This window comes from Ischnura elegans, chromosome 9, assembly GCF_921293095.1.
Source record: "Ischnura elegans chromosome 9, ioIscEleg1.1, whole genome shotgun sequence".
In the NCBI taxonomy this organism is placed as follows: Eukaryota; Metazoa; Arthropoda; class Insecta; order Odonata; family Coenagrionidae; genus Ischnura; species Ischnura elegans.
In genome coordinates this window covers 46,711,726-46,726,048 of record NC_060254.1, presented here as the reverse complement: position 1 = coordinate 46,726,048, position 14,323 = coordinate 46,711,726, and the positions used below count along the sequence as shown (strand labels likewise).

The window sequence follows — 14,323 nt, the reverse complement described above, 5'->3', positions numbered from 1 at the left end:
TTTTCTATGCCAATCTTAATGAGAAAAATCACATCATTATCACCTGGATCATTAAGAAAATAATTAGAATTAAAAAGTCTCATAGGCACTTAATTCACCACAGAATCAATGGTTCTTCAGTTCTACAGACTCTCTCTAGTGATGCAGGTATCATTTCACATACACTTGTCCACCACCATATCAACAGTGAATTTGATGTATTCTACTTCAGAGTGCATTGAAACCATTAATGCAACATGATCATGCCAAGATACAATTCAATGCATCTCTCTATGAGTGAAAAAAGAAAAACTTCTGCAGTCAAACCTGTCATAGGCTAAAACTTTATGTCCTCAAGCAACATCAAATAGTCATTCCACACTTTATTTTAGAGATAAGTGAACATTCGAATCAATATTCACATCCATAAATATATACTTAATATTAACTGACTTTGGAACAAATTGTAACAAAAATAGAAACCTATAATCGTAAAAAGCTGCTTAAGATAAGCTGGTGTACCAAATACTTGAAAATGGCCATCATTAAACATTACTGTCTCACTCTTTCGAGACCTCCAGGTGTGTCAATAATGTAACTTAAATGTTCTGATGGATATCTACAAATGAAGCCATTTTCAGATTCATCAAAAAACTTAAGTCTAACAAGCTGAGGAAAATTGTCTCATTACATACGGGAAGCATTATCAATGTAAGCTTATCAGGAAAAATAGCTTAGGAAGCCTCAAATTTAATTTGACACTTGGAGAACTTGAGATGATTCTGTAAAAGCACAAAAAGCAATGGAAAATTAAATGATAGCAAAATCTGCAAGAGATCCCTGTGACCACAGAGCAAAAATATTTCCCTGGATTACAAAAGTAGCATCCAACCTATAACCTATGTCATAAAAATGGAAAAAAAAATACGAAAATTACCTTCAAATTAACTTAGAAATAACTGTTTACAAATAACCCTAGAGTAAAAATCATTGTTCCAAAATCATCGTTGCATTCCTAACGCATAAATTTTCAAAAATAAGCAAATGAACCATGATTAGCGGGCATCAATTAGATCACATTTCAGAAAATACCAGCCGACAACCTAATCCTAAACCCTCACATAGATATGTGAGTCATATTTTGAAATCTCAATCAAAAACTAGTTCCTGTAGCAAACATAATCCTTTTAATTAATAGATTTTTCTTTCCGTTTACCTGCTTACCCATGACTACAAGAAAAACTAAAAATTAGTTATGGAAACCAACTATTAAACATTTCAATCGGCATCAAAAAAGAGTACCTACTCTAAATTATATCCATATCAAAGTAACAGGGTGAACAAGTGACTGTACCTTGTTGGATCCAAAAATTCCAAACAGACCAACTCTCTTCTTTAGCTTCCCAGCAGATATCGTCCCTTTCACTGTGGCAGAGTCTGTTTTGTGATACAGCGGATGGTGTTGTAGGTGACCGGATAGCGTGGCCGATGATTGGGGAGCCAATGTGCCGTCGACGCCGCCAGGGCCACCGACTCCCGTTCCACCCACACCACCGATCCCCACGCCAATGCCGTTGCCGTCTCCATTGCGCAAAGCACTCAAGTCTTCGAACGGGAAGTCACCAGGCGGGGAAAATCCAGACTTATACCTCTCTATCACTAAATTTGTGTCCTGACGAAGAACAAATTGAAAAAGAGTTAGTTCCACACCAATTCATTCCCAAAAAACAAACAAATTAAGGCAAAATGAAATGTAAAAAGCTTTGTAATTCCACATAAAGTTTTAACAGCATGATAACAAAGCTTTCCAAAATATGCAAATGAGCTATGATTAGTGAGCATCAATTAGATCGTACTTCAAAAAATTACAGCCATTATAAGTATCCTCAAATAGGTATCATGGGAGTCTTACTTTGAAATCTCAATCAAAAACTAGACTGAAAAACTGTGGAGTAATTGAAAATATTTTACACTTCATTATGTTAAGTAAATTCCATGAAGACACGCCTGAGACAACAAATTAAATTAAGGCCAAAACCTTGATTGCAAGAATGAAGGGTGAATACACATTCTCAAATCAGTTATAATAATGCAAATACATTATGAGTAACTGTTTGCTAAGATTTAAAAAAGAATAGTGACCTTGGCACAAAACTAAAGAAGTCCATTGATCATATCATGTACCTTTTAGTACAGGGTACAGGGGTCCAAAAAATATAGCAACTAGCAAATTTAAAAAAAAATTCAAATTTTTAAGATGTAAGCCAGGAATTTTTAACAAAACTTAACAAACATGTACCCACATTGTTTAACATTTTTCACACACATAAATAAGTCAATGAATTGGATTAATTTCTGCAACATTATTTTTTTCCTCTACAGAACCAAAAATCAAGAAACTCTTCTCTGCAAAAATAAGTAGGAGAAAATCTTTGCATTAGCTTTGTCTCACATTCCTAAAACTAGGGTAAACATCATATATTCACTACCAGAGTTTTAAAACTTGAGCAATATTTCTAAAAAGTAATTGAAAACATGTTTGTATACGAAGACAAGCATGATGTCACAGGCTTCCACTCCCCCAGAAATTTTTTCCCCTTTTGACAACTGCCCACAATACGTCCATTTGGAAGATGACAAGCCCAGGGGTGGTTATCCTCATACCAAGAACTCTACAGCTATGTTTTAGCCACAATGAATAAAATATATAAGTGTACAATGCTACTTAATTTAAATTTTAAGATAAACAATTTTTTTTAAGGAACCTCATCAGAATTTTCTAGCTGCGGATGCATTGAGACTAACTTATATTAGAATACAAGGATGTTTAATAATCAGAAATTGAACAAAGACTTTCAAAATCAGATCATATTAATAAATGTTGCCACAGCCTTAAAGTTTAAAAATTTTCAAGAAGTCGGACAGATAACAGGACAGAATGCCTATGAAGATCATCAACAACTATACCTACGTTCATTTCAGCTGTAACAAACGAGTTAAACTTTCAGCATAGTATAAATGAAATTTATAAATTATTTAATGAAATAAATGGTTTACTATGAGTGAGATTTTACAGAAAATCTGCAGTATAGGCAACCCTGAAGAAAATTTCTGGCTACGTGCCTGGATAAAGAAAAAATAGTTAGTACACCCACCCAATAAATTTCTCATCATCTTTCACCAAGTGTATTGAAAAAAAAAACGAGTATAAACATTGGTCTTACCTCCTTCTCATTTATCTCATCTGCTGAGCGAACAATGCCATCCAAACACTTGCTGATTATTGGTGCAACCTGCCGTTCAATATCTACAGTCTTTATCATGAAATTTCTGATGTTTTTCACTCTCTTTTCATCCAGCTCTTGTAACTGCCGGAAAATGTCAGGCATTAAAACTTGGTAATGTTGAGTCTGGAAGAAGTACAATACAAATCACCAGTTAGAAGAACATACACACTCCATAAGCTATTTTCTCTACATTATTGATTCTCCAAAATTCACAAAAATAAAATGATTAGTTATAATTTGAGAGAAAGATATTAGAGAAAGATTTTATTGTGCAGTTAAATCATAGATGTGAAACTGGTTTGAATTCATAGATTAGTGGCATCTTTAACTCCTGAGTCTTTCTGTTTACCTTCTTCTTTAAACCAGAAGACAAGTTGCTTCAAGCTATTATTGCCAGCCTCAATATGGATACTATGAATTAGATATTTGAACACTACAATACTATTCAAGAGATTGCTATACACAAGAATTTCACTAAAACATAACTAATTCATGAGTTTGGAAGAATAACTTGAAAAATCTATTGATGAAAGAAATGAAAATATTTAGATTATAATAAGAAAATTCTTGCAGCTGAAGTATGTTTTTAATGCTTTTTCAGTGTCTGATTCTTACGACTTTTTCTTGGGCTTTAAGTTGGATTAATGGGTCTATGTTGTCTGACATTTTTACAGCTGACTAGGGTACCGACTTCAGAGATTCCTGAGTCATGAGCCAAAATTTTGGAAAACATGCATGCACATTAACAAGGCAGGACACCAGAGAGAAGTTCCTATGATTAGTAGCATTTCTCTTATTTACAAAGGGTGATGCTTCTGGATTCGAAGCTGTTCGAAAGCAGTATTTCCCTACACTGTAAGCATATCTACTGCAAATATATCATGTCTCAAAAATTTAGATTTATGATAAAGGTTTAGGTATTTGGATTTAACAAAATGAATAATTAGGAATTCGAATAGGGTGTGATTCAAAATAAATTTGGTTATGATCAAATTTTGGCATCCACTCATCACTAGTAAGTTTTTTGTGATTACATTACCTGCATTTCATTTGTTCTCTGGAGAAGATGTGCATAGTCCGTGCGTGCTTCGTCAGAGAGTTGCTGCTTGATCGTCATGTTTGTCCTCTGTTTCTCAACCTCGGCCCGAGAGAGGTTGAAATCCAAATCTGCCTTCTGGAATGCCTCCAGAGCCCTCTCCGCCTCCTTGAAAGACTTCTCGTACGCACGCTTGGAGCGCTCAAGGGCAGCAATTTGGGCAGCAAGGGAATTTGTCATCCGAGAGCCCTCTTGAAGGTGCTGCAAGAGGAATAAAAATGCCGTTTTAAATGCTTCTCACACTGATACCTGGTAAGTACGTGATTTCACTGGGACTCATACCCATACATTTATCCAGCTAAGTCCTTCACTTAAAGGTCATGATTTGGAGTTTTGAAGGAGTCAAGAAACAATTTGTATTTTCCACCAGAACACAATGCTGTTGTCACAAATATTACCACAGAGTTTAATCCAATTGGATTCTAAATGCGTTATCACCCACCCTGCATTTAACGAGTTTAAAAAAGTCATCACTCACATTGTTGATGGAATTAGCGATCAAAATTTCATGGAGAAATAAGCCATAATTTTGGTTGTTAATGCAAATTTATATGTGTGATGATGAGAAAAATCAAATCCAAAACTTACCAATAGTATTCCTAGTGATTGTGAATACCCTAATGCAAATGTTGAGAATAAATGTATCGCTCTGCACTTAAAACCATGCCGTTGATATTTTTGAAAACAGATTAATTTGAGCCCAAAGTGGCAACAAGAATAAGCTCCCAGTGGATGAACTGGAGCCATTCAGCCATCCTTCTCATTTTACTCTACAGAGAAATGTTTTAAAAAACTTCTGTTTTTACAATATTTACTTCTGTACTGCTACAAAAATCAGTCAAAGGTTCACTAAAGTATAAGATCTAAGGTATGTAATAATAAACCACAGGCAACACACCATAACGCTTTTTAATTTACGTAACAGCAAGGGAAGCTGCGAATGGAACCAAACTTTTTTCTTACAGGGAATACAGATCTAAATTCAGCTTTAGCACACATATTCACAATGAACTTAAATAAGTCACCTGGGAACAGAGAGGAAGTTTAATATGATTTGAAACACAAATTGAATGAAAACTTGGATCAAAGAGGCTGTTTGGTTTGAACACAATGAGCAATCATGAGCATTATCAGTAGCAGGATCAAAACAAAGTAATTATTCACTTTTTGATAGTAAATAGGATCTTATAACAAGGATTCGCCATTTAAAAGCAGAACTGTTTTTAGTATAGGAACCATTCTCACTGAAACTATATCTTCCAGGAGATATGGCATTATCAGGGCCTATATATTGTTAGATTTGAAATATATACTCAATCCTAAAAAAAATCTCTTATATGTATTACTTTTCCTTTTATACCCTGTGAGATAATGATATAACTGAGGCGAGTAAATAAATATTCAATGGTAGAATAGCTCTCATATTAAACCTAGGAAACTAAAAAATAATAAATGTAATAATGGTCTTACCTTTTTCCTCCCTTCTTTGCAGTATTTAACAAGGACATTTATTTCTTGAATAACCTGAGCTTGGAGATTCTCCGCAACAACTTCATGCTGACCAGCAAGGTCATTGATCTCGGTCATGGCAGCACGAAAGGCACGACAGGTACTGTACCTAGAATGAAGAATAACAAATTTAGCAAACAAATAATACATATAGACAACAACTGATAACACAATTACGAGATGTAATGCTTTTTTATTTTTAGAAATAACTACAAAGCTATTCGCGATTATTCCTTTAAAAATTATATTTAAAACAGAATTTCAAAATTAAAAACTTCTTGAATGGACCAACTGTAAGTCAAAATTTTGTAAATCAAGAATTTAACTGTAAACAAGGGTATTTTGAGAGGGTTTGGCAAAATGAACTGCATAATCATTCAACTCAATTTTCAACCAACTGTAAAATAATGCAATCAGAAAGGGCTCCCAATTTGGTGATGGCATCTAGAAATATTTAACTTTCATCTATATTGCACAACATATGAAACCAAAATCACAAAAAATTTGAAGAATTATAAAATTATCTCGGAAAAAAATTCTTATTGAGAATGAATGGAACCATGGGACTATGGCTTCACAGGCAATTGCAAAGACCTCTATGCTATGTAGTTTTATTAGTAAATTTAGGATATTAATGAATGTGGACACTGGAGTGGTCAGCAAAGAGGTCAGGAAAACCGAAGGTGCAGTTCCATTCCCAGCATACAAGCATTTTTGTAATGAATTGGGAATAAAGGATCCTGGATAGCACAATGGTCATTACAGCAGCCTGCAATGCTTAAAGTCGTGGCTTGATTCCCGGATCCAGAGAATTCTTTTAAAAAAAGCTATGGCAATATAGAACCTCGGTAGTGTAATGGTTTAAATAGTAAAGCTTGGTTTGATTCCAGGGTCATGAGAATTTTTCGCAAAAAAGGGATTAACCCATTATAACCCAATGTTGCTTCTAAGTAACATCAAAAATGTATTCATTTTCAGCCCTGTTCAGGAAAGATTTAAATTAGGTGTTCTATTTTACTGTCAAGTCTTTGGGTTATAAAGCGTAGCGATGTTCACAGTGGCACGGGGACCGGAAAGCCTTAGGATCGTGTTTCGTCTCCCGATCCAAGAGAATTTATTCCCAAGGCCCGAGGACGACCACTGTCGGCAAAAGCCTTTTTGTTCTTCCCTTGCAGACAGGGGCGACTGCACTCGACAGAATAAAACCACGCATTCAGGAGGAAATTTCCGGCGATTGCTGAACCGGTCGCGAGACGTCACTGCCCCAAAGGGAATGGAACCCCACGAGGAAGGAAGCTGACGAGAGGAGGCGGGGAGATAGGCCGTGGAAGTCATTTTGAGCGCATTCTGCTCCGTCTTTGGCGAGTGTTACGAGAGCGAATGGAAGACGCGACCACCAACGCAGGAGCGTCTCCGCCAACGTGCGGAATCCAACAAGGAAACTTGCGCGGTCGGCAAGAGTGCGACAACCCCCTTTCTCCAGAAGCGGCCGCTGACGCCACCGCCGCGGCGGCGGCCCTTCCACCCCGGACGGTGCGCCCTCGGTGAATTCACATCGCATCGAAGGGGGAAGCGAAAGACTGGTGCATGGGATAGAGGTCGCTTTAAATTCGGTTAACTAGGGGAAAGGTATCTCTAACAAGAGTGTAGGCAACAACGATCCACGTGAAGCTCATGTACAAGATTAAGGAACAACTGAGAAGCGGAGGCTGTGAGCGTCTCACGGGATTCCCATCGGGTTAGGCGCACCATTTCTGCCGACGTTTAGATGAAATATTATTTCATCACAGAAATTTCGGCAGAAATGGAGTAGTGCCTAACCTGGTGGGAAGCCCGAAAGACATTCACAGCCACCATTCGCCGGGAAAGAATCAAATCCTTCTTGAGAAGCGGAGATTCACTGATATGAGTTCGTGACGTACTCAACTTAATCAGTTAAGGCGGTCGATTTTTCGCAAGAAATAGATCCAGAAGTTGGCGACGGAACGAAACGCGGAAAAATACGAGTCTCTATTTTTTAAACTAAATCACAATCAGCAAAAGAAGATATCGATGCCTATTATCCGCCTTGACGCATTACCTGCGATCCCAATATGTTGAGAGGCTTTTTCGATAGGTCATTTTGGTTATTTTAAATTTAGATGAATTTAAATCAGTGCTTTAAGAAGCAGTCGTTTGGCTATTAGGTCAATGATGAGTATCAATAAACCGAATGTAGGATTGATGGTCATCGATTTCCGATAGCAACAAAAAGTAAAGTTCATAAAATTTACTGAAGAACGTGACATAAATAATTATATAATGTCACATATTACTCGCAATATTTTTAATAAAACTGCTCCAGAACTGCCAGTGGTTACCTTTTGTGATACCATTCCTTGAAATAACGAATGAAAAATAGTAACGAATGTTGATTTTATTTACTTAAACCTATTAAATATTTAATTATTTTGTGTACACTTTGAAAATAAAAGCGTCTTGCAAGGCATTATTTCATAGGAAATAAAAGCTTCAGCTAAAATCATGTACTTGAGGAGATAAGATTTTATTGTGGGCAATCTATTTGTAAAATATAAATCGATTACGAAAAATACAATGCCGAGAATAATTAACCTAGTTACCATTGCCATAACCAAGAAACTATTATACAAACAGGATAAAACCACATTTTCATCAATTACACACAAGCTTACTTAATTCAATAGATCTCAATGTCTCAATCGCCAATGACGAGGAAAACATGATCTACGAGATCAATGAGCAACTTATTTCTTAACATTTGAATCTTGGTTCACTCCCAGAAGGCCGCGATAAAAAATTAAGCAATTGGCGGAAATTAATAAAAAAACTACTTTGCACATAAATTTCTCGTTTGAACACTTCCAATTAGAAAAATGCACCGGTGTTTAACATCAAATTATGCGAACACCTATTCCTGGCAAATGATGCACTGGTAACAGAACTAGCGCAATCAAATTTAGATAAGTAAACAATTTTGGAGTACTATTTTGATTCTAAGTATATGAACGACGTAGAATGGCCATATATAGCCACGAAATGAAAATAAATAAAGAAATAAATCCTGATTTTGATATTATCTTTCCTTTCATGTTAAGTCGTTGGAACCGTTATGTAAGGATAAATATACGTAGTACCATAGTACACAAAATTTGTTTTGATAATAAACGTAAATAAGGTATGTCCATTCATGAATAGTAAGAGAAGAGCGGAGAAAGTACGTCTACCTAATACTAAACGCAACAAGCAGCTACCGTCACTAAGTTAATGAACTGCTCCCCTTTCGCGGAGAGAAAACCTTACATGTGCTGACCTAACGAATTACGGGCAACCCCTGATTAGCGAAACGGCTTGCCCCGACAAGCCACCAAACGAATCAGAGTACCGACATTCCCTAGCGACTAAATGAAGGTACGTTTCCCACCATCAAAGTAACAACAACGCGAGCCCATTGAATTGAATGCGTATAATATTATAGGTTCAGCAGCGTACGCAGCACAGACATCACAGAGTTAAGAAGAGGTACCACCCTATTTACTTAAATCTTTTTGTTGTAGCATTCTTTTGTATTTCCTTTGTGAATCAACATGTTTTGCACGGCCTGGGATCATTGTTAACCACCTTTACTCACAATAAATCACCTGTCAGTTAAATAGCATTAGTATGGTAAACATAATTTTAGCACGATTATATGCCGGAATTAGCAACCTTAACCCTATAGCGCCCAATCTGGTATGTACGAAACATACATTTCAAGGGCCTGAAATTCATAGGGAATGCATATTATTTAGACAGCTTTAATTTTCATTGAAAGCTGTATCTTAGGAGTTAATATTTACGCCACAAGGTGATGCTCGGTGAAAATCTCGCTATGATGGGGGAGAATGAAATGAGATATGCAGAACGATTTAAAACTTTCGCTGACACACTGGTTGTTAGAAAGATTTTTTTTGTCATTGAGTATCGTTAATTATTTTTTATGAAAGATATTATTAAAATAAATGATTATATTCAATTGTCACTAAAGATACAAGCTAGTTACGTGGTGTTTATTACCTTAAAATTTGATAAGAAATTTGTGTTGCTTCAAAGTAACAACGGGTCTCCAAGGAACGATGGGTAAATCTGGTTCATGCAAGCAATCCTGCTAAACAATTTAGTCATTCTCATGGCATACTCTTACAACTTTGAACTAAACACAAATATACACTTCATGCATGTAATGAGTTTGCGTTTGAAATAACTAGTTAACAGAAATAACCCTCACGATAAATTAATTTGGTTAGAATTACAATAAAAATAATATATATTTACTGATTCGAATTATTTATAATTTTTCCAGCTTGAAATAGTCATTTACAGTGGATAAATCTGAAAAAGTTCCCAGTCGGCCCAGTGTTGCTCTGAAGCAGCACTGACAAAATCTACATGTGTGAGGGAAATTTGAAAAAAAATTGCACTGACGTATTCCATTGATTATATTTACGCAACCTGGCTACCAAACTTTAATAACAATTCATGGCAAAAAAATTTGGGTCTTAAATGGTTTAATTGCTTGATGGATCGCACTAGATGTAAAATACTGACATTATTATTTACTATGCGGGGGTGTTGTAGTAGCAACAATTATTTACTTCTGGAATTGTAAAATTTTCTGTAATAACGTGCATTCTTTTATGGATTTACTTGAAATATCATAATACCTTTAACAAGCGTTTACGTTATCGATACACAATAATCAAAAAATATTTATGACATTCTCCACTCTCTTAAATTTTCGCCGTTTTTCCCCAGTAATTTCTTTCCAATCCTTATGATCCCTTGGTTCCGCTTCGATTTTCTCCTTCTTTGATATTCGCTCCCGAAACTATTAAAAGTATTAAACCACAAACCACGTGACTACTTCGTTAACGTATTTTCTCCTTTAAACAGATAGAATAAGAGCAAATGGGCACCACTTGATTCATTGGAAGCTGTAAACGTTAAAATTGAACAATACTACTTTGAAGATAATCAAGAAAAATTATTTGATATCAATTACGACCGAATACAATTTCGTTGTATTATGCACACGAATCACTTCGGTAAGTTAACAAAACTCCTAGCCACGAGGGGAAAATAATCACTAAAAAAACTCCTAGGGCCGTAATATTCCGAAATCCGCTGAATTCACACGCAAGAAATCAAACGAACAGTTAATTGAATTGGCTAAAGAATGCTGTAAATGGGCTCATGAAACCAGTTCAATCAGGTGTCCACAGAACTCTCATTCGCTTTGATTAAAAAAAGTCTCAGGAAAAAAGTGAACGGCGAGGTAAACACATCAAGTTGATCGCAAGACTTCCCCCTGACCTCCCACCGCGGGAGGATGGGAACGAGCAATAAAAAACCTAATAACAGGTCACGATGAATGATGCCTTATACTTTAAATCGCCGCAGACCCACGAAGCGGGTTAAATAAAAAATGAAGACGTAACTGGAGCGCGCTGACCGGGAAACGCAGGAGGATATCCAGTGGTCAGTTGACGTCTGTTTTGGACGGGTGCTGTTGTCTACATCTGCATAATTGGGTTGATCATACCCAGAGAAATTCGCTGAATAAATGTATGTACATCACAGATAAGGGTGTATACTTAAATATAGTGCTAACAAAAATGGCGGGAAAACCACATCACGCGTGAACCAATCAGGTTACACCTGACCTCGGATGGGGTGTGTATATATACTGGAAATTTTTCCAAGAACGGCATTCGGAAGATCCCCTGAGAATGATCAGCAAGTCGCGGATCGAAACTTCGGGAGACATGGACGACATCAACCGGTGGAAAACCCGAGAAACTTTTCTGCAACAGATACGCCGGGAAAACCTAAGATCATACAAATATAGTACTGGGTTATCATAAAATTATGGTGCGGTTTTGGACATGCTTTAAATGAAAACAGAATTACTTACAGTTTATGTTTTTTTTTTAATTTTTCGAATACGCTAAGTTCTCACGTTAATTTATCAAAGTTACCATGTTCACATTCTTAAAGTTTTCTGTTGTGTGCCCCTCACATTAATTACAAACTAAATGGATTATGGACACCTGGGTGTGCCACCAAGATTAAAATGTCAAGATCTGAGATCACGTGATGGGTCTTATTGGTTGGCCACGACGAGAGCGATCGTTTCCATGTTTTTTTATTTAAAACGTACCTAAAAGAAGAAGTGTCTAGGTTTAATAAAGTAATTCAACGTTAAGTGTTCCACTCGGAAACTTCCGCCATTTCCTTGCTAATACCTAAGTAAGGAATTTCAATGCTGGTCTCAGCTTTGGGTTACAGCGCTGCTTGCCACCTTGAGTGCTCTTGTAATACAGGGTTATCACAAAAGAATAGTGCGGCTTTAACCATGGTTTAAATGAAAACAGAATTACTTACATTTTATGTTTTTTTCGAATATGTCTTCTCAAACACTTTTTTTATACACCAAATAAATATAAATATGTCCGCCCTTAATCACTCGGCAAGAAAGAAACCCGGCGTTAACGTAAGGCTACACCTAACGAAAGGCGCCAAGGGGACTACGGCTTAACGTCCTATTGGCCGGTTGGAGTGTTGCACTTGAAGTGCCTTCCTCAAGGCACTCAAGTGGGGATCGGGCAGCCCATGAAAATCTCGCCCACCCTATCGCTCCTTGCACAATACACCTTTTCGCACGTGCGGGAAAAAAACCGCAAGGGTTTAAACCGTGGCCAGTTGCCTTTCATACTGTACGATTTTAATAGTGCACTAAGATTATCATCAACAATACTGGAGACAGCTCCCGCACGACTGAAACCGTCTAGGGAGAGAGAGTGCATTTGTTTACGTGGATCACCAAGCAGAAAGACGATACGGCAGCCGTGTGGCTCTGGACGGCTGCAATGCGGCTAAAAATCGTGCCCGTGTTTTAACCGTAAGACTAGCTTACCTCTTATCAGAATTCTTTACAAACGGCCTCAAATTGGATAGAGGATGTAGTCACCACTGAAAATGAGCAACTGCCAAGGAACTATTGACTCTGTTGCCAAATCAACTGTGTTTGCAACAAAGTAACATCTTTATGATTAGTTATGAGGATAAAGGTTACAATGTAAGTGCCCTAGGTTCTTCTTATTACTAAGTAAGGAAATGGGGGTCAGCTACTGGTTCAGGGTCAGGCATTGGTACATTTACCTTACAATGTGAAAGTCTCGTAAACTTCTTCAGTGGACTTATAGAAAAAGGCCCGAGCGGTTTTTTTCCCGCACGGGCGAAAACGTTTAATATGCAAGGAGCGTTAATCTTCCTATGAATTACTCATGAATTACTGAAACCGTACCATTCTTTCATGATGGCCCTGTAAACAAGAGCGCTTAATATGGCTGGGCAGAAACCATAAGTCGAGCCCAATGTTGAAATCGCTGATTGGTGGTGGTGACGACCCATCTGATGAAAAATCGAATAAATAACCGGAAAAACAGAAAGTGCGATCTTTCCTCAGCCCTGAGAATGCTATAAAATAATTCTAGCGAAACGTCGGCCATTATATGAACCATATGACCCGGTGTAATACCCGAGTGGATTCAAAACAGGTAATTTTCATCCCATTAATTTCAGGCATCCTCCGGGAAAGCCTGAAATCTTTCACATCCAACTTTAATTTTATCATCACTCTTTCAATGGTCAAGCACGAAGGTTTATTTGGATAGAAGAATTAGAATTCAAAAGAGATTAGCATACGCCACAACAAGTGGCCCCGAAAGCCAAAGGTCCGAGGTTCGATTCCCGATCCACGGGAATTTTTTCCCACGGTAATAATTGAACATTTGGAGCAACATGATTTCGGCCAATTGGTCACCTATCTCGGTTATGAGTTACTAAAATCATAGAAAAAATAAAATTCTTTTACACTTTTACGTGATAACTTCGATTAAACCTGTATTTATTAAGAAGATATAAACAGCTGCAGTAATTTTCCAAACTATTTTATACGCTCATCTTCGAGCGAATTAAAAGACGAATAACAATTTCTACAACGTGAACTCGTAAACATTATCTGATATGTAGGTATACTAAACAAACTAAAAAAAGCAATAAAAAAAGGCTGGCGTTCCTTCACACGCTAGTGGCACACTGCGGATGTAAAAGATCAAGTAGGAAAAGGATTGGGATGCCGGAGGGATGAGAGGGAGAGAGTCTGTAAGGGAAAAGGCTGGATTAATTGATCGAGGACTACTTTCTTTCCCCAATTGATTCGGATGGGGCAGAAGGGCCAACCAATTGGATGGGCGGAAGCACGGGGGAATGAATAGGAACGAGGAGAAATTAGACTTTGAGGGGAACCGAGGCCCATCTCTTACTGCAGGAGTTTCAGAAACGATTTTGAGGATTGAAGTTTGATTTCCATACAATATGGAGACGCAGTCTG

The 14,323-nt window shown here is 37.1% G+C and overlaps 1 protein-coding gene across 6 annotated transcripts in view; it reads right to left on the bottom strand.

Annotated features, from left to right (window-relative positions):
- LOC124166043 (formin-binding protein 1-like) overlaps positions 1–14,323 on the bottom strand; it is a 300,513-nt gene that overhangs the window by 32,014 nt on the left and 254,176 nt on the right. For all 6 annotated transcript variants that reach the window (XM_046543628.1, XM_046543630.1, XM_046543629.1 and 3 more), the window contains exons 4-7: positions 5,833–5,980; positions 4,306–4,563; positions 3,204–3,389; positions 1,334–1,651 (exon numbers count right to left, since the gene is read on the bottom strand). In XM_046543628.1, the coding sequence (XP_046399584.1) occupies positions 1,334–1,651; positions 3,204–3,389; positions 4,306–4,563; positions 5,833–5,980 (910 nt within the window). The remainder of the gene's footprint in view (positions 1–1,333; positions 1,652–3,203; positions 3,390–4,305; positions 4,564–5,832; positions 5,981–14,323) is intronic.